Genomic DNA, 27,310 nt, shown 5'->3' with positions numbered 1-27,310 from the left:
TCAAAGGAAACAAAAAAATAGTTGATGGTAACAGTTTGTAAGATGATATTTTACTAATATGATATATTGCTTTAAACAAGAATTGAGCTATAAAAAGGTTAACAGCGGAATAGCATATTGTTGCAGGGGTATTGGAATAAGGATTTTTTTTTTTTAAAAAAATGAGAAACAGGAAATGTAATTACTTCCCAATACAGGTTTTAAAAAAAACATTGAAGACAGATGTATTTCTTTATTTATTGTGTCAGACGCAAATTGAGACTATGGTTATAATGTATAAAGACAGAGGTGAAATATATCAATTGAATATACCACTCACAATCTCTATAATGTAGTATAGAGACCATAGCGGAAGAGAGTTATTGTACTTTCCTCTTTCTCTGCAGTGTAGTAGAAGAGATGGAATTATACCTATGATCTCACAATCTCCAGACCAGGGTGGAAGTCAATTCTTGGCTTACAACATCTGGTTTTCATTGGTGATTTCCCAACAAGTACTAAACTTGCTTAGCTTCCAAGATCATACAGGATCTGACACCTTTAGGCTTTTCCAGATCAGAGAAAAATAAGTCTAGATTGCTGACAAATTTATGCAACAATTCAAAAGGCAGCCTCTCACCCGTAAAAAGGTATCCAGGGCTCCGTTATCCATGTATTCTGTGATGATCATCATTGGGTTTCCTAGAACACAAACACAGAGGAAAAACAAATTACTTCTGCCTCCTTTATATGGCTCTGATCTGTCTTCCTTTCTCTTTGTTTTAAGCTCTTTAATTTTATTCTAATCGAAATGGAATGTTCCTTTTTTTGAATTACACAATGTAACAAAATTTGAAAAAAAAGTGTTCCTAGTTTAAAAATATTATTTCCTGTTTAATTATGCAGTATTTACTTTTAAAGCAGTTGTTATACTCCAGAAACTTCACTTTGGGGCTGACACAAACTATGTTGAATTGGCTGAGATTCGATGTAATATTCATTGAAAAACTATAGCAAAATGTGCCACAGGATGTCCCGCAAAAAAAAAAAAAAAGTTTTTGCAGTTTAATAAACATTTTCCATGTTTTTGTCACAGAACCAATTAGGAAATGACATTTATAACTCTTTTTTTTAATTTTTATTTTGGATAACAAAACAATACAATATGAACCTTAGCATCAAAAGACAATATCAAAAACTGATTACAATTTTTATGTCTAGGATACAGGTTCCAATTGTGCTTCCCTTAACCATAAATCTTGATTAATCACCCTTTTAAAAACCCCTCCGCACCCACTCACCCTTACCACCCTCTCCTCACCTCCCTCCCACCCCCATCTGGGTTACTTGAATCAATTCATTGATTTAATTGTCTGGAAGGCCTGATTTAAAGTTCTGTACCTATCTTTTCCTTCCATTTTTTCGATTAAACAAGACCATTTTCTAAACCAATCTTGTCTTGACTGAATATTCAAATATTTATTTTTCTTTTCATAAATGAAATCACTAATTAAATATTCAGAAAGATAAGACCACCAAGTTTTCATGTCCCACCTTGTTTTATCTTTCCAACCTCTGGCGATTGTGGCATGTGTAGCAGCTATCATAAATTTCAATATCTCTGACCATTCGTTGTTTCCCTCCTTTACCTCTATGTTGAGGGACAGAAATCGAGCTTTATCCCAATGTAGTTTTTGCCCTATTATTTCCTCTATTACTTCTCTAACAGTATTATAGAATTTTTGGATTTCAGAGCAGTCCCACCACATGTGTGAGAAAGTACCAGTCTCCCCACATTTATGCCAGCATTTGTTGGAAGTGTTTTTCATAATGTGAGACAATTGAGAGGGAGTCCTATACCATTTTGAAATTATTTTCTTTTGTGTTTCTTTGATTCTTAGATGTTTAATTTTTTGAGTTTTATTGATCCAGGAGTTTACTAAGTTTTCATTAAAGTTTATATCCTGTTTCCAGGCCTCTACTAAAGTATGTTTTGTATTGTAGGATAAGGCTATTAGTTCCTTGTATATTTCCCCTATAATGCCTTTCTCTTTTTCTATTTTCCAACCTATTATTCTATCCAATGGAGCTTCTGATGTTTCTTTCTTTTTTATTTCTTGTACTCTTTTCGACAAGCCCAACCAAGCTATCCAGTACTTTGAACCACATTTGTCCTTTATCTCATCCCATTTCTTAATATCTCCATTAGGTTTCAAGAGGTCTCCTACCTTCTTTATTCCATTCTCTTTCAGGGACCTGATTAAATTCCTAAATGTTTTATCTTTATTTTCTAGGGTTTCTAGTGGAAAGGGATCTATTTTATTTATTTGTAATTTATTTTGCCATTTCTTCCAAACATACAATGTTGAGAAGAGGGGGCCCTCTCTTAATTTATTAAGCTCTTTTTCATCAATTTTTTCTCCCATAAATGAGCCCTTTTTCCAATCGTTTAATTCTTTCTCTAATTTCATGGGGTTGATTCGAGACAAATTAGTATAAAGAGTGGAACTAAACAAGGATGCCCACTCTCTCCACTATTATTTGCATTGGCCATTGAACCTTTAGCAAATTTAATTAGACAGGACCAAACAATCAAAGGATACAAGGCGGGCAAAGAAGAAATAAAAATAAACCTTTATGCGGATGATGTTATAATAATTTTAAGCGACGTGAAAGTCGCTAAGTTCATTGGTCAAATTAATAAAGGAATTTGGGGAAATCTCAGGGCTTGCAACTAATTTAGGTAAAACAGAAATTCTCCATAAGAATTTAATATCGAAAGAACTAAAAATCGCCCAAAATATTATAGGAGTGAAACTGGGAAAGAAGTCATTAAAATACTTAGGAGTAGAAATTCCAAAGAATTTAAATAATATTATCCAATCAAACTTCAACCATTTATGGAAATCTACAAGCAAAGCACTTAAAACCTGGGGGAAGAATTTTCGGGACATCACTTCTAGACTTAAAATTTATAAAATGAAGATTCTACCCAAATTCTTATATTTATTTCAAAGTCTGCCAGTAAACATCTCGGCAAAACTCTTTAAGAAGTGGGACAATTCCATCAAGAAATGGGTAGTGGGAGGGAATAAAAATAGAATTTCTAATTTTATATTCTATGGCACACAAGAAATGGGGGGATGGGGAGCTCCATCCCTGGAGCTGTATTATGAGACATGCCATATCGCTAAATTAATAGAATTGGAATTGGAAGGGGGGAGAAAATGGATGACATTTATAACTCAGGAACAAAACTCATGTTACATAATGCTAATGAAACTACTTGTCATAGGATCAAAATATGTGGCCTTCTGCCTTAGCAGTATTTCTCCAAGGTCACCTCTCATGGATGAGACTTATTGCCAGCTCTGCAACTTGAGATACCTTTGACTGTTCAAGACACTCTGTGTGTAAAGTTTGTATCCTGCCCAAATGATGCTATTTTATACCAGTAATGCTTGCTCCTTGGTGTTTCAAGATTTTGTCAATACATTGCCTCCATTGAGCTCTTACGTTTTGTGACAACTCCTTCTAAGCGAACAATGTTGGGGTGATTGAACTGGCCCATTATTGTTGCCTCACGTAGAAAGTTCCACCATGTGGAATCTGAGTAACTTGACTTCAATGTCTTGATGGCCACAACAATAGGGTCCTTTCCTGGGAAACGCAGAGACCCGCGATAAACCTCCCCAAATTCTCCTGTAGAAGTTAAAAAGGAAAGACAACGTATGCATAAAAATGGAGACGTGGAATTTCCTGAGACAGAGAGGCTAATGCCTAATGGTACCCACCTTCACCAATAACGTTTTCAATGTTGACAAGGGATGGGTCTAGCTCTTTCGTGAACTCCAGGACTCCCCTGCTGGGATCTTCATAGGGCTGCAGGTCTACATAAGGTTTTAGCCAGATATCATCTGCAATGAAATGGGTATAAAGGATTTTGAGCACAAAGATTTTGATGAGGAAGAAAAGTTTGTTGGCTCCATTGACAAAACAAGAAAAAACCCCAAATCCTGGTCCAGATCATATTAGAGACAAAGTCAATTCACTGCAATAATTGGCAAAATCCAGGCATCTTTCCAAAACATGCAACTTTTATTATTATTTGTTAAGTCTTTAGAATTTCTATGTAAGGAATGTGTATAGATAATAATTTACTCAGTTGTTTCTACTGTCCAGTAGAACGACCTTAAATGCACTGGAATGGCTAGTTAATGTTTCCCCGTGACCTTAAGTCTAATCATGTCTGACTCTGGGGGGTGGTGTTCATCTCAATTTCTAAGCCGAAGAGCTGACATTGTCCATAGATGCTTCCAAGGTCATGTGGCTGGCATGACTGCACAGAGTGCCGTTACCTTCCGACCGAAGTGGTACCTATTGATCTACTCACATTTGCATGTTTTTGAGCTGCTAGGTTGGCAGAAGCTGGGGCTAACAGTGGGAGCTCACTTTGCTCCCCGGATACGAACTGCCGACCTTTGGATCAGCGAGTTCAGCAGCTCAGCTGTTTAACCCGCTGCACCACTGGGGGCTCAGAATGGCTAGTAGTTATCTAGTATTTAACGTTTCAAAATTGCATATTATTATTGTAAATATCATCATCATCATCATCATCATCATCATCATCATCTCTAAAAAGTCTCAAAGTGGCTCACAATAAAACCAATACAATACAATACATTCCCGTTTGACATAATTTCATTACTATATTTATTTAAATGTACTAGATTAATTATATTTAAGAATTTGCATTTTTCACACTGAATTAGGATGACCTCTTTCATTTCAACCAGTGTCTCTTTTGGTAAACTACTACCATCATTTCTCTGGTTAAGGATCAGCAACATAACAATTTTAAAGAAAAATCCTTCAATTTCAGCACACCAACCTTCCCACTCCTGCCTAGTATTGGCAGCCGTCCCTGTGTCACAAACATGTAATTCATAATAGGTACATTTTTAGTGTAACTCCAGCCAATTTTTTGTTTGTTTTGGATAGTATAGGGAGGGGTTAACACCCCTACAATGCTAGGCCATTAAATGCTAATCAAGGTGGCGAATTGGAACATTCACACCTATCGCCAACAGACAAGAGTTCTTTCTCCCATCCTGGACTTTCCACAGATATATAAACCCAATTTTCCTAGTTTCCAACAGACCTTACAACCTCTGAGGATGCCTGCCATAGATGCAGGCAAAACGTCAGGAAAGAATGCTTTTAGAACATACAGCCCAAAAAACTTGCAACAACCCAGTCAGTCTGACCATGAAAGCCTTTGACAATACCTCTGTAATGTTTGCTTTGCTGTCCATATCCCTATTCAGAAGATTTCACTTCACTTTTTGTCCCTATGACAATTGGATTTTGAAATTTTTGTCACGGAAACAAGGATTGTAGATAAAGCTTCAGTGGAGACACCATTTTCCCATGATGATTCCCCCAGGAATGAATTTTCCTTCCTGAGAGGTAGATTTCCTCTCATTTCCTGTTGTGTCCCATTTGTCCTCTCTTTGTAACTAGAAGTTGGATGCACATTGGATGTGTACAACTTGGGGACTATCTGTATTTGATAGTTGGTACTGAACTATGAAATAGACTGACTACTCAATTTTTGATCATTTTGCTGCAGATGAAAGATCCAAACAACCTGTGACCATAATGGTAGGAGTTTGAGAAAGCAGATGTGGCTACGGTTGAGCCAAGTGGCACTGTCCATTGTACTTTACCAACTCTCCTGCCCTTTTTTGGGTTACATCTTCAATATGTATTTCTGTTTGCAAAGAGAGAGCATATTTTATTTGAGAGAACACAGTTCAGAGGAGAAAAGGCAGCAGTTGGGAAAGTGTAAACCTCTCATTTATCCAAGCACAGGGGAGGGTTTTGCTATTCCCAAGGACCTTCTAGCTTTATTTGCGGGCAACATATTGTTTCAACTGCCTAAGACAGTTGGCTGCTCCTTTGCCATTCTTTGAGTTCAGAGCCTTACCTCGGTTGTAGCCGGAGTGCTTTTGGCATGGCTGGGCTCGACGATGTGCTTGTCTGAAAGGAACAAGAATAAATATGAGTATGAAGGCAGTGACCTTGCAACACACCAGTATCAGGAGAACATGCTACCAAATCCACTTCTATATTGTCTCAACTCTTGTAAACTGCTATCTCTACCTTCGTCGGAAAATGATGATTCCTCCAACCAGACCAATAAACAAAAGAATTCCAAAGATAATGCAGACAATCGTTCCTCCAGAAGGCATTCCAGTGTCTGAAAGTAGAAAGAACAGGTTACAGATACCCTTTATTCATTATTATTTATTTACCATATTTATATACTGCCCTTCTCAGTCCAGAGGTGACTTGGAGCAGTTCACAACTGACAATTCGATGCTTCAACAATCATAACAAGTAAAAAGTAAAACAATCATAAAAATACTATTAGAAACATTAACATACAATATAAAAATATAAAACCGTACAAAGCCTTAAAACAGTGCTGTGAGCATCTCCATGTCAAGTCATTTTTCAATTGCGTCATCAAGTAGTTCCATGATTTCATATAACTATGCCGTATTTAGGAAGGCCTGCTCAAAAAGCCAAGTTTTCACCTTTCTTCGAAAAGTCAGGAGGGAGGGAGCTGATCTTATATCTGTAGGCAGGGCGTTCAACAGTCGAGGGGCCACCCCTGAGAAGGCCCTGTCTCTCGTCCCCACCAGATGCATCTGTGAGGAAGGCAGGACCGAGAGCAGGGTCTCCCCAGAAGATCTTTATGTCCTAGATGGTTCATAACGAGATATACGTTCGGAATGCTATCCTTCCAGGATAGCTCTGTTTATGCCCATGTGTGAAAGCACATTTAATCACTATATAAGGGGCAGTGTGACCTACTTCTGCAGAAATGTGGAAGAGCTCTTGGTGCATAAAACCCAGCATATATTGATACATGACTCACAACTTCCTGTACTCAGAGTAAGGACTTTGGCTTCTGTGAATCACATTCTGTGTTTCAAGATTCTAAGTGAACTAGAACTAGGCAATGCAAACATAAGAACCTCTTGATCACTGGTTCTCAACCTGTGGGTCCTCAGGAGTTTTGGCCTACAACTCTTAAAATTCCCTCCAGTTTACCATCTGTTAGAATTTCTGACAGTTGAAGATCAAAACATCTGGGGATCCACAGTTTGAAAACCACTGATCCAAATGATATACATGTGAACAAGCAGATCTCAGAAAAGTTACAGCCAGTTGTCTCCACTGTGATAATATTAAAAGCCCAACACAAAGCCTTGGGGGCATGTCCTTTCTCTCCTATTGTCAATAACAGCTCCTTAGCTATAAGGACATTAGAAAGACTGGTAGAGACAGACAGTTATGAAGTGTATGTTCAACATATAAATGTATATCAAAAATACGATATTTAAAATGCCTTGAGAACTACTTGTAAGTAGATGGTTTAGCCAAATTCCAACTCTAAATAACACAGATCGTTGCATGGGTGATTTTCTTTTTTCTTTCTTTCTTTCTTTCTTTCTTTCTTTCTTTCTTTCTTTCTTTCTTTCTTTGAAACCACAGTTGGCAGTTTCCTCTGTTCCTGATTCCCAAATGTCTCTGCTGACCTTGCATTTGGCACAGACTGTTGCATTTGTATTTGTCAAGGAAAAATATACAGTGTGAAAAACTGTGAACAGCCCAAACTTGCAGGAGGCAGGCATCCAAAAACCACAAAAAACCTGGTGTGCATCTCCAAGGTGCTTTAAGACACACATCTTTTAGATTTTATTGAAGGAAACTAGCTGGTGTAACACCAGGATAGATGTCAGCTGCAAATATGGCTGCTATGTATAATCTTAACTAAAAAAAGGAATGGCAACTGCATTCTGTTTTACTTCTGCAATAAAGGCATGGAATCATTCCATTCATGTGAGCACTTTTTATCTGCTTGTTTATTTCCTGGTAATTTTATTTTGTCCTTCAACACAATCTTCTGTAACACAGCCTAGCCATATTTTACTTAGACTATTTCCAAAAGACTTGTTCTTTCTGCTACTATAAACAGCAGTAACAGAAAAGGATCACTTTACACTAAGAAATTACACATATGTATTATATATGAGGGCCTAAATATGCGATTGTCACCAGATCCTGTCTGATCTTAGAAATTAAATAGGATCAACACTGGTTAGCACTTTGATGGGAGCCCACCAAGGAATACCTGGAGCTGTAGGCTACATTTCAGAGGAAGGAATTGGTACAACCACTTCTGAATGTTTCTTGCCTAATAAAATCCTGCAGAGTTCATGGGATGATCCGATGTTGCCAGGCCAAGATACAAACATACATGGATATATGTATTGATGTTTTTGGGCTCACCCTTCTTTGCATATAATTCAAGATGGATAAACAGCATACAGGCAAATTTCCATCTGCTCTGTAACAAACTCCCAGTCTGGATTGCTCACTACTCCACCCCATCCTGAGAGGCCTACCTTGGGGAAGAGTGCGGAATTCCTGCTCCTGGGAAAATGGCCCTTCTCCGGATGGTGTGACGGAGCGCACACGCAGCAGGTAGGATGTGTCGGGCTGCAGGTTTCCTAAGGTCACTTTGGGTTCCTTGAGATGTTGGACAGTGTAGTGCTTCTCCTCTCCCTGTCAAAATTAAACAGTTGAGTCAGCTTCCAAGATTTGGACAAATCAGGGAAAGTTAAGGCTACACCAGTGGTTCCCAACCTGTGGTTCGTGAACCACCAGTGGTCTACAAGAATAAAAATATGATCCATGGCCTCACCATTACTACACCATTGCCTTGAAACCATGCACGAAACCCTCTTATAGTGCCGAGGCAACGGGGATGTCAGGAGGGGAGAGGTTGACTACCCATGACTACCCATCAGCACCCCAAATAACCAAACTGAATCTAAAGTTGACCAAAAACTGATTCGTAACCCTTTCGGTACCAATGTTGGTGAGTGATCCCTGGTCAAAGTGGTCCCTGTTCAAGTGGTCCCTGGTCAAAGTGCTCCTTGGTTAAAAAAAGTTTGGGAACCACTGGTCTACACTGCCATATAATCCAGTTTCTGAATCCAGATTATCTACTTTGAACTAGATTATATGGCAGTGTAGACCAGTGGTTCCCAACCTTTTTTAACCAAGGACCACTTTGACCAGGGACCAGTTGACCAGGGACCACTTGAACAGGGACCACTTTGACCAGGGATCACTCACTGCCATATAATCCAGTTTCTGAATCCAGATTATCTACTTTCAACTAGATTATATGGCAGTGTAGACCCATATTATCCATTCCAAAGCAGATAATCTGGACTCAGAAACTGGATTCTATGGCAGTATAGATCCAGCCTAAGAGGAAGATTTTGTGGCACTTGCAAGCAATAAACACCTCACCTTCTCAAAGTACATGACTTCATAGCTGATGGGGATGTGACTTCGATGCCGAGTCGGTAGCCAAGTCACAGAGAGGCTGCTCTCATTCTGACTGTCCAGGTTGATATTTGTCACTATTATAGGATCTGCAGATTTAAAAAGTGAAGCAGGGAGGGGAGAATTAGTCAAAGTATGAGATGCTTTTTGGAAGTAATGTATTCAATTATCATATTCTCGTACAAAACCATGCATTTATTTGCTTTTCCTGCCTATGCTCAAACAGTGCAACCCTGGCTAAACTGGCTTTAAAATTCTACAGTAACCAGAGGACCAGGGGAGGCAGCTGTTTCAAATGACAAATTTTGAATGCCATAAAGGCACTGGAATGCAAGACAGACTCATCTTACACATGGCCCACTATATGTCAGCATTATCTCTGTATCCCTTTCTCCTCCATTAGACTTTCTTCCCCAGCTAGCTGAGATAACAACACATATTCAACCATAGGCAGGCATATTTAGCAGATGAAGAATGTCACTGTGCCTATGTGGTGAACTGAGTTGGGAGAAGGAGAAGCAGAAGGAGAAGAAGGAGAAGGAGATGAAGCATTTGGGTTTTCTGTCTTAGGCCCACTCCTGGTTCTACAGCTTCCAACTCTATGTTGTATAGCAGGCATCCTCAAACTGTGGCCCTCCAGCTGTTTGGGCCTTCACCTCCCAAAATTCCTGACAATTGAACAAGCTCATTGGGGCTTCTGGGAGTTGGAGGCCCAAACAGCTGGAGGGCCGCAGTTTGAGGATGCCTGTTGTATAGTATACAAAATGACAACAGAACCATAGAATGACAGGCTTGTAGGTCCAGTTCATTCCCTTGTTCAGTGCAAGAGGTCTACATCTAAAGCACCTTCAAGAGATAACTGTCCATCCTTGCAGCCAAGGACCACCAGTGATGGACAGACCATTCCAATATCAGAGCCATTTTCACTGCTTTCTTTGTTGTGACATAGCCCTTTGACTACGGCTCATGTCCTTCAGAGCACTGAATCTTACTCTTATTTCATCTCCAAATCTGAAAAAAATACTTTCTTTGACTCCAAATCAGTCTAATAAAAAGTTACAAATTCAGACTTTCCTTATGTTGAAGTTTCCAGTTACAGTGGACACTTATTTGGTCACCCTAATGCAGGGGTCCTCAAACTACGGCCTGAGGCTGGATACGGTTCTCCAAGGTCATTTGCTCAGGGTTGACTTAAGTCTGTAACGACTCAAAAAAACACAACAATTATATCTCATCACCTAAAAGCAGGCCCACACTTCCCATTGAAATATTAATAAGTTTATATTTGATAAAATTGTTATTCATTTTAATTATTGTATTGTTTTAAAGTGTTTTTGTACTACAGATAAGATATGTGCAGTGAGCATAGAAATTCATTCATGTTTTTTTTCAAATTATAATCAAGCCCTCCAACTGTTTGAGGGACTGTGACCTGGCCCTCTGTTTAAAAAGTCTGAGGACCCCTGCCCTAATGAATCAGTGTGGCTTACTTTGGATTAAATATGCTGAGGAAGAGTCTCCACATTGACTAATTGCATCCACTTTAAAGTGGGAAGACAAAACGAAATGCTTTAAAAACCTTGTCATTTTCCATGTTTTAAAATAAAACAACCAGCAAATTTGCTAATTTTAGTTTTAACTGATCAGGCCATACTTTTACATTCTTTATCTGAACAAACTGTTTAGTAGTCTTCATTACATTTCTTGAAACAGAATGATCTTATTTTATTGTTAGCCTCACATTAAATTTCTCTTCGCCTAACCTACCAGAATGGGAAGCTGTGTTAATAAAACAGGAATGCCCATGGGTCCCAGACGAAAAATGGGATACAAACATGATAAAGACTGGACAGTCTTGTTTGGAGAGAAGAATCAGTAAGAGAGGCAACCTGTTCCCATGAAAAGGCAAGAGGTGGGACTAGAAAGCTGGAAAATGCCATAGGCAGGCTAAGTAAGGGCCTTGTTGGAATACTACTCACCACCTGACACAAGGAGGCAGAAAAGAGAAAGGTGTGTGTGTTTACTGTATAAAATTTTCCATCACTGTTGTGGAATTGTTTTAAACTCAGAGCTTCATTGGCATTAGAAATACATAGAATCATAGCATTGAAAGGGATCCCAAGATTAACCTAGTTCAACATCAGCCAAGGTAGGAATGCACAGCTAAAGTACCCCTGAGAGATGGCCATTCACTCTTTGAATAAAGGCCTCCAAAGAAGGAGGTTCCAACCATCTTTTGAAGCAGTCTATTTTATTGTTCAAGAGCCTTTACTGCAGGAATGTCTTCCTAATCACTTTCCTTGCACTTTGAATCCATTGGTTCCCATTTTAGTCTCTGGAGCAGTAGAAAACAAGTTTGCTCCATCTTCTACATGACATCCCTTTAAATATTTAACATGTCCTCACAGACCTTCTGTAAAAATTACAGAGCTTTGTATTCAAGTGCTTTTATAACATAGTCATAGGACATATAACGACAGCATAAATGGCTGGAACACAGCCTTCTTGGTACTTCAGCTTGCCTTAGGCCGATACCCCGGGGGGGGGGGGGGTCACCAGGGGATTTCAGAGGGGTGGCCAAAGGCCATCAGAAAACACATTTTTCTGATGGTCTTAGGAAGCCCTTAGATAGGGAAGGCTGAAGATCCTTCTGCCTGCCCTTTTCTTCCTTTTTGGAAACAGACAGCAAACCCTCCCACCAAAAGCCCTTCTCTCCTGTGATTGGCTAGCCTCTCAGGCAAGCAAAGGGTTGTTTCTGAGACTTTAAAAGGGGAGGGGAGAGCAGGCATGCTCAGTGCATAGCAGCATGGTGCACATGCAAGGGTGAGGGAGAGTGGGTGAGACTGGAGGGAGGATGAGACTGGAGGGACACTCACACCAAGGCATGGGGGTTCTTTGTGGGAAGTCTGGGCCAAATCTATCATTGGTGGGGTTCAAGGGGCTATTTGATTGTAGATGAACTATAAATCCTAGCAACAACAACTCACAAATGTCAACATCTATTTCCCCCAAACTCCACCAGTATTCACATTTGGGCATATTGAGAATTTGTGCCAAGTTTGGTCCAGATCTATCATTGTTTGAATCCACAGTGCTCTCTGGATGTAGATGAACTAGAACTCCAAAACTCAAGGTCAATGCCCTTCCAGTATTTTCTGTTGGTCGTGGAAGTTCTGTGAGCCAAGCTTGGTTCAATTCCATCATTGGTGGAGTTCAGAATGCTCTTTGATTGTAGGATGACTATAAATCCCAGCAACTACAACTCCCAAATGACAAAATCAATCCTCTCCCAACCCCACCAATATTCAAATTTGTGCATATCGGGTGTTTGTGCCAAATTTGGTTCAGTAAATGAAAATGCATCCTGTATATCAGATATTTACACTACAATTCATAACAGTATCAAAATTACAGTTATGAAGTAGCAACAAAAATACTTTTATGTTTGGGAGTCACTACAACATGAGTAACTGCAGAAAGGGTTTGCGGCATTAGGAAGGTTGAGCACCACTGCCTGCTCCAAAAGACTGGATTTCTTTATAAGCCAATATTTCAAGCACAAGAAGCAAATCCCTTGCAATCCAAAAAGAACATTCCCCAGCCTTAGCATGGCAACATGGAATCATAATGCTAAGAAAGATTTTGCTGCAGTGTCAACAGCTCCTAATTCTCTCCCATGAAGGCCCCCATGATGAGGGCTTTGCAGGTTTGGGACAGTGTTGGGGTGGGAAAGGCATAGCAGGGTGTAAGGAAACACTTATGTTGGATTAAGTTAAAATAAATGATGGATTACAACACCCAACACAGGACTTTAATGAGCAACTAGGATGCTGCTGCTGTTGCCTGAAATGGTGATGCAAAAGTCCAAGGGCTTTTCTGTCATCATCACTACATCCTCACCCCCATCAAGTTAATACAATTAAGCAGTAAATGCCATGGCAATTTAGCACGCCAACATTCTTGTATCAAGGATTTTTGCATTTAATTTAAGGACAGATGGCTTCCCCTGAATTTGAATTCATCTTCAGACTGGCTTATCATCGTAGATTCGCTCCACATGACATCTTTCTGTCATCAAAGATATCATGTTCTCAGAACATTTAAATGTTACTAACCTGTTGCAGAACTGCACCTTCCCCTCTTCACAAGTTACTAGCATTTAAATGTCCTGAAAATATGATGTCGCTGATGACAGAAAAATTCCCCAAAGGAATGCTCTCATGTTTTATGTAACTCCTCCATTAGTGATGCAAGGAATGAGCAACTACAAATAGAGAAATGACTGTTTTTCCACAGTTTCCCTCTTGCAAGTTCAATTCAGCAAAATTTCTAACCAGCATTTTGACAAATTTGGGGACTTGAGGGGATTTGAGGGAAGATGGGGTGGCTGTGAAGTGGGGAAGTAAAGTGTCACATCTATGACACTTTATGACATCAGTTTGGCTTGGTTCGTGGAGAAAAAAATCCTCCATGAGTCTGCACTTTTAAAACATGGGGTTCTGGAGTTTTGGGAGGATTTCAGGGGCCACACTTTGGGGTGTCAAGGGACACAGGCAGCCTATGCTGACCTACATCCACATGCAACCTTCATCTTTACAGTGACCTTGTATGGCACTCCAGGAAGCTTGTGCTATATGGCAGTAGAGATGAGATGACAAGAAGGGGCTGACAGAGAGAGGATTACTCTCGGGGAAGGCTGGAGTCTCCCATGATTCCCTGGTTGTAGTACTATAATCCACTGGTCATGTATACTGGGGTTGATGGAAACTGGAGCCCTAAACAGTTGCTTTAGAACAGTGGGTCTTAACCTGTGGGCCCCCCAGATGTTTTGGCCTTCAACTCCCAGAGATCTTAACAGCTGGCAAACTGGCTGGGATTTCTGGGAGTTGTAGGCCCAAACATCTGGGCACCCAAAGGGTGAGAACCATTGATTTAGGGCTTCATGTGGTTGACTTAAGACAGGGGTCCTCAAACTTTTTAAACAGAGGGCCAGGTCACAGTCCCTCAAACTGTTGGAGGGCTGGATTATAATTTGAAAAAAAAATGAATGAATTCTTATGCACACTGCACATATCTTATTTGTAGTACAAAAAACACTTAACAATACAATACAATAATTAAAATGAAGAACAATTTTAACAAATATAAACTTATTAGTATTTCAATGGGAAGTGTGGGCCTGCTTTTGGCTGATGAGATAGGATTGTTGTTGTTGTTGTTGTTGTTGTTGTTGTTGTTGTTGTGTGCTTTCAAGTCATTTCAGATTAAGGTTGACCCTGAGTGAGGACCAGGTAAGTGACCTTGGAGGGCCATATCCGGCCCCCGGGCCTTAACTTGGGTACCCCTGACTTAAGATTTGACATAGAGATCCATATTCTTAGCCAAGATTATATGTAGTCTCTCACCACTATCTCTGATATTATGCACAAGAATTGTCTAATAATACCAATAATAATACCAAATTGACTATATGTACACACATAAAGACTTGGACGCATTTAGTCAATAAAGGTGGCATATACAATAATATAGAGCCACATTGTATAGTGGTTTGGGTGTTGGACTAGGATTCTGAATTCCAGGGCTCAATCATTGTTCATCCATGGATACCCACTGGATGACCTTGGGCAAGTCACACTCTGTCAGCCTCAGAGGAAGGCAGGGGCAAGCCTACTCAGAAGAAATCTTGCTCATGAAATGTCCCCCTTAGAGGTGCCATAAGCCAGAAAACACATAAAGGCACACAACAAGGGAAAATGAAAGTGCAGGTATTACTAAGACTTTTATTTGCTTTGGTTGCTTACTTCCATAAGCTGAAAAAATCCCTTTCCTGGGTTCACCCCAGTGACTCACCTGCATAGCCCACAGTCACCCAGATGGGAGAACTGGTACTTTTGTGTGAGGCAGAGCTAAGTCCTGACACACCATTATGAGCCCGTATAGTGAAGCTGTAATTGGTGTAAGACTCCAAGCCATCGACAACCACATTTGTTCTAGTGAGGCCTAAGGCACGGGGAGAAAAAACCACCTCACTCCCGCAGGGTTCACACACCAGGAAGTTGCAGCGTTTGCAGGAGACGTTGTAGGAGAGATCGCTGCGCCCACCCTGATCGATGGGTGGTTGCCACGAAAGGGAGACTTGGCTCCCCACAAGGGAGGAGGTAACATTGTGTGGGGCAGAAGGAGGACCTGCAAAGGCAAACGAGAGAGTGCATTGCTGCTTACAGTATAATTCCTCCAAAGTGAATTCAAAACACGTTAGTCCTACCAACACTTTATTTTTAATAATAATTTTTATTCAAGGAAGAGACAAAATAAAAAACACAAACATTTTAGATATAAAAAAACTCTCCAAATTGCACAACTACATACTATCAACTATAACTAATCTACAACTAAAAAAACCTATTTTTAAAACCTATAAACCTCCAACTCTCTACATGATAGGTTTTTTATCACATCAGAAGTGACTTGAGAAATAGACAGAATGTGATGAGGTCCAATATGACATCAATGCCATTTAAATCACTGAGGTTGGAAGCTTTCCACTAGTGGGGTGGTGGTTAAACTGGAAAAAAAAATCCCCAGCACTGCAGAAATATGGTGTATACAAAATGATTTTGCTAAGTGGTACCACAGTGCAGCCCTCCCTTGCCGAAACCAAAACAACCACTGGTCAGCCTTCATATCACCTTCATAACACTTTCATGGCATGGGAGGCTACAATGGACAGATTCAAGCAATAATACAATGTTTACACCATTAAAGTCACTGAGGTAGTCCCTTTCAGCTACTCTTTCTCTCTCACTGGGGGGCCTTCCACACAGCCCTATATCCCATCAAGGCAAGAAATCCCACAATATCTGCTTTCAATTGGGTTATCTTGGTGCCCTTCCATACAGCCCTATATCCCAGAATATCAACACAGAAAATCCCACATTATCTGAGTGTGGACTCAGAAAACCCAGTTAGTCTTGGATTTTCTGCCTTGATATTCTGGGATATATGGGTGTCTGGAAGGACCCTGAGTCCACACTCAGATAATGTGGGATTTCCTGCCTTGATATTCTGAGATATAGGGCTGTGTGGAAGGACCCAAGGTCTGTTTGCAGAAAAAGTAAAAAGGAACCAAGACACCATCTTGTGGTTGGAGAAAAACTGTTGTACAAATGTAGCTTTATGAGCCAAAATCCCCAAAATTCCAAGCTTTACTTCCCAAAAGTATTTTTTTTCAGGACATAAAAGGGTCTTCACACTCCAAAGAGCCAAATTCCCTTCTGTGTATATCCTGTCCTTTCATCTAGGACTTACGTGTACAGGCAATAGTTTCATCCTCAGTGGATGTCCGGAAGAAGCCCTTGTGGCAGGGGCACTCTGTGGCTGCAGGAGAACTGGAAAAGCTGTTGGGTGGGCATTTGAGGCACTGCTCAGTTTCCAGTGAGTGACGATAGAATCCTGGCTGGCAGCCTGTGAGAAGAGCAAAGCAGAGCATGAAATCTAATCCGTGGGTGAAGGAAGCAAATTCTCTGGGGTCCTTACATACACCCCTTGCACCTCAAATTTAGGAATGATGTCCATTATAACTACCATCAAGATATCCATGTATAAACATAAAGGCAGTTCCTTAAGATTTGCAAAATATATTCTTTTGACTTCACAGAATTTCACAGATGAGATCCATCCCTACCATTCCACTTCAGACCTAAGGATTGTTGATGTGGGCTGACTAGCTCATATCGACCATGACGTCGATCCTGACTGTTTTCATGACCTCCGAAACTTCCAGTTCTTATTGCAAGATAAACCAGATAAACCCACGTGAAGGAAAGCCAGGGAGTACTTCAGAGTTTGGCTGAAATTCCAGAGCAACCCTGCAGTTTGAACACAGTGTGGACAGAATGACCAGGCAACCACCATCAATCCTCTTTTTCCCTGTGCTCATCAGCACATAGAAAAGGGAATGAACTGAGCCTGTGTTGTCATTGCTAGATAGCCACAGAGATTCAAAGTAGCTTTTGTGGGTGTCACATGCCAGCATAATCTGAGGCACCCTTCCTCACAAGCAGGGAGTGGGGTTATCCAGCTACATTGGCCACTTGTTGCAGAAGCCAGTCGGGAATAGTCTAAAAGCCTTGGAGCCACACACTCTGTTCCCAATTTGCAGCAGTGGTGGAGCACAATCTGCATGGTCCAGCCAGTCTGAGACAAATTCAGCCAAGCTGTACCTTACCTTTTTTACTGGGGAGAGCTCCTTGCAATCAAGGAGAGGAATGGTTCAACATGAGGCAGCCATTATAAGGACCAGAAGTAGGCTTCAGCCAGTGATTTACAACCTCACATTGATGAGGTTGTGCAGAATGATTTACAAGCCTCTGTGATGAATCAGCAGGGCAGTGGTACAATCCTGGTGCCCCACACACCACCTCACATGCAGCTACGTGTTCCCATCACATGTGGGGAAGAATCTAAACGCAACTTCCCCCAGCATTGGTTCCATTGTTTACAACTGAGCATGGGAAGCCTCCCTTGTTCAGGGTGCAGTGTCATGGGACACTTTCACCCCAATTGATGCACAGAGCCCTGCCAGAAGTGAGCATGCGTCATATGATGGGCTCTGTGGATTAACTGGGGTGAAAGCATCCTGAAATGCTGCTGAAGACACGTATGATGAAGTCCTGAGTACAATCTCTGACAGAAGCAGTGGGCCATCTTTCAAGAACAATCAGTGGCCATTTGGGGGTTGAAGGTATAAACTGTGTCTGGGCAATTTCAGACAATGGTCGTGCAACCTCAAAACATGTGCAACATCAAAATAGCAGTTACATTACTATGATATCTCTGCTGATGCAAGCTCTGAGGGCCCTTCTACACATCCCTGTATCCCAGAATATCAAGGTACTTTGAACTGGATTATCTGAGTCCACATTCAAATAATGTGGGATTTTCTGCCTTGATATTCTGGGATATAGGGCAGTGTGGAAGGGCCCTAAGATAGGTTTTTGGGAGAGAATTCTGTTAGAGAGCTCTACTGTGGGAATTGTAAAAAAACACCCATTGGAAAAAGCCTCCCCCCTTTCCGCTGCATAGAAATTTTATCTTTGAAAAAAAGAACAAGTCAGGGAAAAGGTGAACATAAGGTCACCCTAACTAAGTACTGACATCACACTACAAATCTTAGGATTCGGTAGGCCAGGTGCTAAGACAGTTAAAATGGGATCAGACTATAAGAAAAAAACAGTGTTGCTACACCCATTATCTGTTTTAAATGAAATGACCCTTATTCTCATAGAATAAGCTGAGGATAGAAGGGGTTCCACATGTGATATTAAGGGGTCGATTTGGGGTATTGCCTGATGGTTTACCCTACTGCTCCACAGATTCACCCTGCTGCCTCAAAGATGCCCTCGCTGTCCCCTGCCTTAAGGACCTTCAGGTGATGAAGTCCTTCAATGTTTTACACCTTAAGGAGCACAAAATAATATTGTTATTGTCTGCCTTCAAGTCATTCACTACTTATAGTGACCCTATTACAGGGTTTACTTGGCAAGATTTACTTGTCTTGACATTCTGGGATATAGGGCTGGTTGGAAGGGCCCTGGGTTTCCAAGAGGAGGCTGGTCTGGTGCATTGGCTCTCCTATATCTGTGTCTCAACGAAATTCTTGTAAAAGCAGCTGCTGCCTTGGGGAAAGAATCTGGTTCCCGGTTTAGTCACTAAATTAGTCCCCAGCTGTAGGAAGTTGCCAGTACTTTGGTCACCACGCAAATCTTTTCAGTGTTTTTTTTTTTTCAAACTAACCCATGTCAGAAGGGCCTAAATACATGGCCTTTTTTTAGTGGGGAACATGTTTCCGTTACCCTCATTCTTCCCTAAATCTTCTGGTGTATTGTTTCACACGTTAGCTAAGAGCTACCACCATGATAGAGTTGTTCTGACTTCTGCAGACAAGGAAACAGAGAAGGAAACTATTGCGTGGGAGGTATAAAGGGAGTGACTGGGGAATGAGGCAAAGGCGAAAAAGGAACACGGGCAACAGGCGCCAACTGGTTTATGTCATCACAAGAAGGGAATGGAATGGCAAGATTTTTAAAAAAGAACACTAGGAATGAGACAGAGGACAGCAGGTGGCAGCAGCCACTATACAAAGGTAGAAAATCCTTTCTAACTTTTCCAAACCTCCAGAATGACACATATATACGTCAGAATTGCATGATGAATTGGATTGTTTGAAGCCAAATGGTCTCAATAAGATGTTAAAGTACTTCGGAAATCAGATTGGGACAACACAGCTGACTATTCCTTCACAGGAAATAAAGCGTAGTGTCAGGCAGATGAGTCCTTCTGCTGAACAGATGAGTTTGCTATGAAGAAATTTTGTTTCTAGATTGACCTGTATTTGATCATGCAAGCCTTCACCTGCTGTATGAGGTATTAGAGTTCACCCACAGATTGAGCATCTCTGTAATGAGACCACACCTGAAGGATTTGTTTCTAATATGCAATGGTTTCAGAACACTATATACTATGAACAATGCTGTAAAAACGGAAAGAAGCAGAGTGCAAAAGGCCATCTGTAGCCCAACTCCTCCTTTTGTGGCCTCCGACAATTCTGGGATTATTCTGTCTTGGAATACAGGAGATAATTACTTCTGATTAAACAGGGATGAGTTAAATCAGAGCAGACGGGGTGATTTCCTTAGAGGAAACATGAATTGCTGGGTGTTATGTCTAAGCTCGATTTGCCCTGAAGGGAGTAATAGCTTTTACAAATAAGCCTCACAGGTCTGTTTGACACATCACACAATAGCCACTTTGGGTTTCCCACAGAGTTTACCAGCCTCCCTTAACCTGGTGGCCTCTAGACCTTTGAACTTCAACCCCTGTGAAACCTCCCCATTCGCCATGTTAGCCAGGACTGAGGATTGGCAGTCCTAGTGAGTGCCAGCTTTTGAGAAGTCTGTGAGATACACTTCTCAAGTTAGCTGCAACTCATTGATGGAGACCTGATGAGTGCGTCTGAAGACATGATTGTGGCATGATTAGGGATATGTCAAGGTTTGGGGGCCAAAATTATGAATTTTGATGCGACCTGTGGATAAGTAGGTCATTCTGTGGAGAGGGGAAATGTCAAAGACACCTCAGGGACTGGAGCCATTGGTGGTGCAATGGGTTAAACCTTTGTGCCAGCAGGACTGGTCAACCGACAGGTTGGTGGTTCGAATCTGGGGAGTGGAGTGAGCTCCTGTCTGACAAGCTCAAGCTTCTCAAGCTTCTCATTCTGGGGCCATGAGAGAAGCCTCCCACAGGATGGTAAAACATCCATCATCCGGGCATCCCCTGGGCAACGTCCTTGCAGATGGCCAATTCTCTCACACCAGAAGCAGTTTCTCAAGTCGCTTCTGACATGGAAAAAAAAACCCCTCAGGGACCGACCCCTGACCACTGCTGTTAATGCATTCAAAATGACAAAAATAAGTACTATGGCAGAGAACCTTAAAAAAAGGTTATCCTGGAATGGACTACATCTTGCCTTTCACTGCTCTACTCAGAGGACCTCATCATATGTGTAAATATCAGCATCACAGGACATTTCTGACCCAGTTGAGCCATGCACCCCACACCACCCATCAGATAACATAGGGTCACTTTAGGCAGGGCTCCATGGCTCAACTGGGGTACAAGTGTCCTACAGTGCTGCACCTCCCCATGTTCCATGAGGAACCATGGGGCTAGTGCCGGGGGAAGCCATACAGCAACATATCTCCATGTGTGATGGGGAAGTTCTGCTGTTAGTGAGGCAGGGCGCTGGGTGCTAGGATTGCCTAACTGCCCTGCTGATTCGTCACGGAGGCTGCCAAATTGGAACGTGGGACCTCATCAATGTAATGAGGTCCAGAGATGGGCGCAGTTCCTTTTCTTGACCAGGCAATAAATTAATTTCATTTAGATTTTATGAACTAAAATTTCTAGATGCATTTATGTGTATATAGGGTAATAACGCCTCCAGAAAAGTCTTCAAGACAGAAGTAGAGTAACAAACATCACCTACTATGGTCTTCCACACTAGGAGGTATCTTAGTACCTATATATGAGCCACCAAATCTGCTTGTTTACAGTGGCTGCTAGACAACTGGGCTCAACTCTGTTTCCCAGTCCTGAAGCTTGCAGGCAGGCAGGCAGGCAGAAAAACTGGATGCAATTTGGGAGGGAAGAGAACCAGCAGCGAGACACCCCTCCCCTGTGTGGGGGTGGCAGACAGTGGCACCAGCTCAATCACTACCACCCATCAATTATCTTTAACAAGGCCTACATGAGCTTGTTAAACAGAAGGAAACGAAAAGAAGCTTCCACCCTAACTCACCCAGAAGTGCAGAAAGTCCCCCGTTAGGGCAGACAAGGCTGGTGGGGATTTTCCCCTGCAACCACCATGCAGTTGCTTGTATATTGTCATCAGGTTGTTCCCTACTTGCAGAAGAAGAGGAAACACAGATAGAAAAGAAGGAAATGACACTCCCCTTGTTTAGTGTTCTGGGAAGTACCTGCAGCGATCACTACATTATTAAAGCTAAGCAGGTCACTCCCTTGGTCTCTTCCCTAACTGGGCAACTCCTAAATTTGAAGTCGATCCCTTCTGAAGCTCAATGTAATAAATACAAAAATAAATATATATAAAAAAACTCTGTTCGAATTGCTTCTTCAGAAACCATAATCATGCAATTTACCAGAAACTTCCACAACAGACCCAAAAACACAAGATAATCTAAGGTAGTTTAACAAGATAATTGTCCCCCCATCTACTGCTATACCAGGGAAGGAGCAAAACAAGATCCATATTTCTTTTTCAGCTACTGTACCATTGTGGGACTTGATATATAGAATTTACTATTTTCTTGGCGTGATCTATTCAAAGGGGATTGCCATTACCTTCCTCTTTAAGGTGAAAGTGTGACCTTCACACAGGGCCCTTCCACACAGCCATATAACTCAGAATATCAAGGCTGATAATCCACAATATCTGCTTTGGATTATTTGAGTCCACATTGCCATATAATCCAGTTCAATGAAGATTTTATACAGCTGTGTGGAAGGGGCCACAGGTGGCTTCCTTAACTAAGTGGAAGGATGAAACATATGACCTTATCACATCAGCCAGGTGAAGCATCCCACTTCACCGCCACATAGAGGAGTAGCAGGGCGAATCCATTCCCTCACGGTGATGCTACCCCCCATCACTCATGGGAATGTGGACCTTCAGGTCAGATTCAGAGCATACCCATCGCACCCAGCCATAGTGGGACATGGGATTTAATCTGGTTTCCTGGAAGCTCCAGAGTGATCCCCGCATTGGAGGTCTAGACAGCCGGATCTGATTTGCTGGCTGCACCATCAATGGACCAATTGATACGTTGCTGCCAGCAACTGGCATCCTCCTAAAGCAATGGTTCTCAGCCTTCCTAATGCCACAGCCACTTAATACAGTTCCTCATGTTGTGGTGACCCCAGCCATAAAATTATTTTTATTGCTACTTCATAATTTTGCTACTGTTATGAATCATAATGTAACTATCTGATATTTATTTATTATTTATTTACGACATTTATATGCCGCCCTTCTCACCCCGAAGGGGACTCAGAGCGGCTTACAAGGTATATATACATACAATATATTATTAACGTACTACAATATCAGTTTTAAATATTGCTATATTGCACTATATCAATTATACTGTAATATTATTAGTAATATTCCATGTAATATAAATATATAATTATAGTATCATATTATTAGTATTAGTATTATATTGCATTACATTACAATATTATAAAAATGCAGGATGTATTTTCATTCACTGAACCAAATTTGGCGCAAATACCCACTATACTCAAATTTGGATACTGTGGGGTTTTATTCAGTGATGTGGAAGGGGCCCGAGAGGGATCTTGGATGTCACCTACTCAAGCTTTCTGCTACAGCTTAAATTTTGCACCTATAGCAGTGGTTCTTCAACTCCCAGAAATCCTAACAGCTGGTAAACTAGCTGGGATTTCTAGGAGTCATAGGCCAAAACACCTGGGGACCCACAGGTTGAAAACCACTGACCTATAGCATTCTTACAGAGAGAGAACGGCAGAGTATCACTTACAGCCAGGGATATTTTAAAGACTTTGGTCTGTGGATACAAGAAGTTGGTTTTCCAGATGGTAAGCCACTGTGCTTAGCATAGCTTTCTCCATGAACACCTGACCCAAAATGGTTTATGAAAAATGAAGGATGCATCCCACACAATGAAGTTTACAAAACTCTGATTTAGGATGCACACAACCATGAGCACTGTAGGCCCAGCCACTCTAGCAAACTTTGCCATTTACTTTCAAAGTAAAGTCCAAGCAAAAGATCAGGGCTGTACAACCCTTCCCCTTTAGACCTTTTCTTGATCCCATTTTGAAGGGACCCCACCCTGATCTTAGAACAAAGGCCCAAAGGTGTACTTTTGGCACTTGCCCAACACTGGGTGGGTGCAGTAAATGCCTTGGATCAAGCCCTGATTTTGAAAGCATACTTGGGTCTGCTGCCAACTTAGGTTGCCTGGGACAGAGATTGAGCAGGAGAGCTGCCAGATTTGCATGGTTTTTATTGCGAGTCCTTAGGTGCTGGGAAGCTTCAAAACATCCAGAAAGGTGAGAATTCTTTCTGAATGAGAAAGTCTTTCCCCACAATTGAGGTTTTTTATCATGTCAGAAGCAACTTGAGAAACTGCAAGTCGCTTCTGGTGTGAGAGAATTGGTCGTCTGCAGAGACATTGCCCAGGGAATGCCCAAATGTGTTACCATCCTGTGAGAAGCTTCTCTCATGTTCCTGCATGGGAAGCTGGAGCAGACAGATGGGAGCTCACCCCATCTCATGGATTTGAACTGCCGACCTTCAGGCAAGCAGTTCAGCTGACACAAGGGTTTAACCTATTGTGCCACCGTGGCTCTCCCACAATTGAGTGAGAAATTGTTTTAAAAAGGGAACATGACCAGTACTATTAAAGCTCAAATATAACAATTATTGTGTGCTCAGAGATGCACGTTGAAGAGATTCACTGGAGACTCTTAGTTCAAGCAGCCCCCTGCTCAGACCACAGGCTACTACCAATGAAGTGAGAGATAACTTAAAAGACACCATCAATATGTCCCTTTTGATAGATGCTCTCTTTCTGTGTGTATGTATGCAGACGTGTGTGCAGGATTGACAAGAGTGGGGAGAAGGTGGTTAAGTAACCAAGGCCCAACCATTCAGAAGGGGGAGCAATGTTGGAGGGAGGTAATTTGCAGAATGGAAAAAAAAAATTAAAATAGAAAAGCAGCAAAAACAGCAGTAGCAACATTTCGGCAGATCAGAAGCTTCTAGTGTCAGAAGTAGAGCAATTGAGCTTAAGCAATTTAGGAACAGAATAAAGCTTACACACACACACACACACACACACTTTATTCTAAAAACTACCCCTCTTGTCTTTCCATGCTCACAGGAGAAGAAGAACAAAATGAAGGACTCAGAGGTTTGCCGTGTGTTCAGAAAAGGAATCGTGTTCCTGAGATGTATCAGTCTAACAAGAAAGGAGAAATGAGGAGGGAAAGGAAGACAGGCAGACAGAAAGTCCAAAAGGGGAAGGGTCTTTCCCTGCCAGTGAATATAGATATCTAAGTCCTAGATGAAGACTACAACCTTGTGCAAGATATGGTTGAGTTCCAACAGGCAAGGGCCTTAAGATGTGTTTGTCCTTGGAGAAGAGAAGATCCAGTTTTATTATTATTTTTATATCTAGGGTGGGAAGAGTAAGGGCCAACTGTGCTTCCAACAGACCAACCTATGAGCATTCAGTGTGCAGGAAAATGGCCTCCAATTACATAACTAATGCTGGAGGGGAATCTGCCTGTTGCAACCACAGCTGGCACTTGCTTTTCCTACTTTCATCTCAATAGGCTGAGATGATGAAGCTGTAGCAAGTCTCACAAAAGGAGGGCCTCTGACAAGAATCCTGGGTTCCTGTGAGATCTCTAGTCCTTGAAGTCCTGTGTCACATGGACTAGACAGTATTGGCAACAGAGCAGGCTATCTCATACTGCTAGGAGCCCTCAGTGGTGCAATGGGTTAAACCCTTGTGCTGGCAGACTGAAGACCAACAGGTCACAGGCTCGAATCCGGGGAGAGTGTGGATGAGCTCCCTCTGTCAGCTCCAGTTCCCCATGCAGGAACATGAGAGAAGCCTCTAATAAGGATGGTAAAACATTTAAACATCCGGGCATCCCCTGGGCAATGTCCTTGCAGACGGCCAGTGCTCTCATATCAGAAGCGACTTGCAGTTTCTCAAGTTGCTCCTGACACAAAAATAAATAAATAAATCTCATATTGTTGTCTGAAAAACCTGGTAACCTGAGATGGTCCTAGGATGACCTGCTGGTACACTGGAAAAAGGACTATAGGAAAAGTGTCAGGTGGAAAGGACAAGCACAGAGTAGGTCTTATTCTACTTCAAGGGCATGCCATATGGCAGGCTGCTCACTTGATAAGCTTATGTATGTATTATTGAAGAAAATATGTAGATCACATGCTGCACCCATCTTGGGTTGGCAATCGCTTTCGTTCCAGGTATGACTTCGCTCTTATGTAAGGCCCCCATTTTGCATTCCCCTTCCTCCAAGTCCCTGCAGTTTTAGAAACAGATATTTCCTTTGAAGTCACTGTCTGAAGATACGTCTGTCTGCAGTTATGCCTAAACTAGGTATGGGAGTAGGTAGCATGGCAGCTACTACCTGGGCAAGTGCAGCTGGGACCTGCCTGGGCAGGATGGGCTCCCTCTCCCATTCCAGGGGACTGTTCACAACCCAAGAGGGTGGGGAGAAAAAAAAATAATAGTAGCTGCTAAGTGGAAAAACTGGCTGAGCCATGGAACAGCAGGAAAGGAGGCAGCAATTCAAGGCTGGGAAATTTTGTTAATTTGTCACCTAAGACAGGAAAGGCCAAGTAAAATAAGGGCTTCCAACTTCAAGAAATTGCCCTGGATCTGCCCAAAATCTACCATGCACAGTGATAAAAAGGCCAAGGTCATGAGAATGCAAAGGATGGGACACCAGGGGCCCTCCCAAACAGCACTATATCCCAGGATATCAAAGCAGAAAATCCCACAATATTTGCTTTGAACTGGGTTATTTGAGTCCACACACAGATAATGTGGGATTTTTGTGCCTCAATATTCTGGGATATAGGGCTGTATGGAAGGACCCTAAAACAACAAAACCATTGCATAACGGGTCCATATGTCACTTGTACTAAGAGGCAGTGGCAGTAATAGCAATAACAATAGGAAAATGCCTGGATCGCCTGTTTCTTGAATGCCTAGCTTCCAGGTGTTCTTCGAACCAATGCACTATCTATCTATCTATTTACTAAACCAGCCATTAAAGCCAGTGGAGCTGACCTTTACCCATTGTGAGTATGGTCAAGATGAGTAAAGCTATGAATGAGGAAGGATACACAAGCTAGGAGAGCTTGCAGCAATATATTTTTGCATAAACGTACAGGGAAGGGTTCGGTTTCACCCTCTCCTCTCCCTTTCCCAATACCAAGTTAATGGAGTGCAAACTACTTTTACACTTCGACATAGTTTGCAGCAAATGAAGTTAGCTGACGACAAAGTGGGCAAGTGATGAGACACTGAGGCATTTTAATGGCACCTGAAACAGTGAGCAGGCAGAAGATTAGTCGGGATTATCCCCCAAATTGGAACAATTAAATGGTATGTTTTCAGTCCCATTTCTATTTGTTTTGCCAAGTCTGATTGCTGTTCCATTCAAAACCTCCTTGCAAAAGGGGGTTTTATATAAAAAAGATGATGTAGATGCCCCTACAGCAGCG

The 27,310-nt window shown here is 41.6% G+C and overlaps 1 protein-coding gene across 1 annotated transcript in view; it reads right to left on the bottom strand.

Annotated features, from left to right (window-relative positions):
* The window catches only part of EPHA1 (EPH receptor A1), a 137,941-nt gene that overhangs the window by 8,925 nt on the left and 101,706 nt on the right, over positions 1 to 27,310 (bottom strand). Inside the window, exons 5-13 of the mRNA XM_067464846.1 lie at positions 16,723 to 16,878; positions 15,265 to 15,600; positions 9,376 to 9,500; positions 8,460 to 8,619; positions 6,145 to 6,241; positions 5,969 to 6,021; positions 3,774 to 3,896; positions 3,496 to 3,681; positions 620 to 681 (exon numbers count right to left, since the gene is read on the bottom strand). Of these exons, the coding sequence (XP_067320947.1) occupies positions 620 to 681; positions 3,496 to 3,681; positions 3,774 to 3,896; positions 5,969 to 6,021; positions 6,145 to 6,241; positions 8,460 to 8,619; positions 9,376 to 9,500; positions 15,265 to 15,600; positions 16,723 to 16,878 (1,298 nt within the window). The remainder of the gene's footprint in view (positions 1 to 619; positions 682 to 3,495; positions 3,682 to 3,773; positions 3,897 to 5,968; positions 6,022 to 6,144; positions 6,242 to 8,459; positions 8,620 to 9,375; positions 9,501 to 15,264; positions 15,601 to 16,722; positions 16,879 to 27,310) is intronic.

The sequence above is a fragment of the Anolis sagrei genome, chromosome 2, assembly GCF_037176765.1.
Source record: "Anolis sagrei isolate rAnoSag1 chromosome 2, rAnoSag1.mat, whole genome shotgun sequence".
In the NCBI taxonomy this organism is placed as follows: domain Eukaryota; kingdom Metazoa; phylum Chordata; class Lepidosauria; order Squamata; family Dactyloidae; genus Anolis; species Anolis sagrei.
The sequence above is the reverse complement of the archived record's forward strand: the minus strand, read 5'-3'. Positions and strand labels throughout refer to the sequence as shown.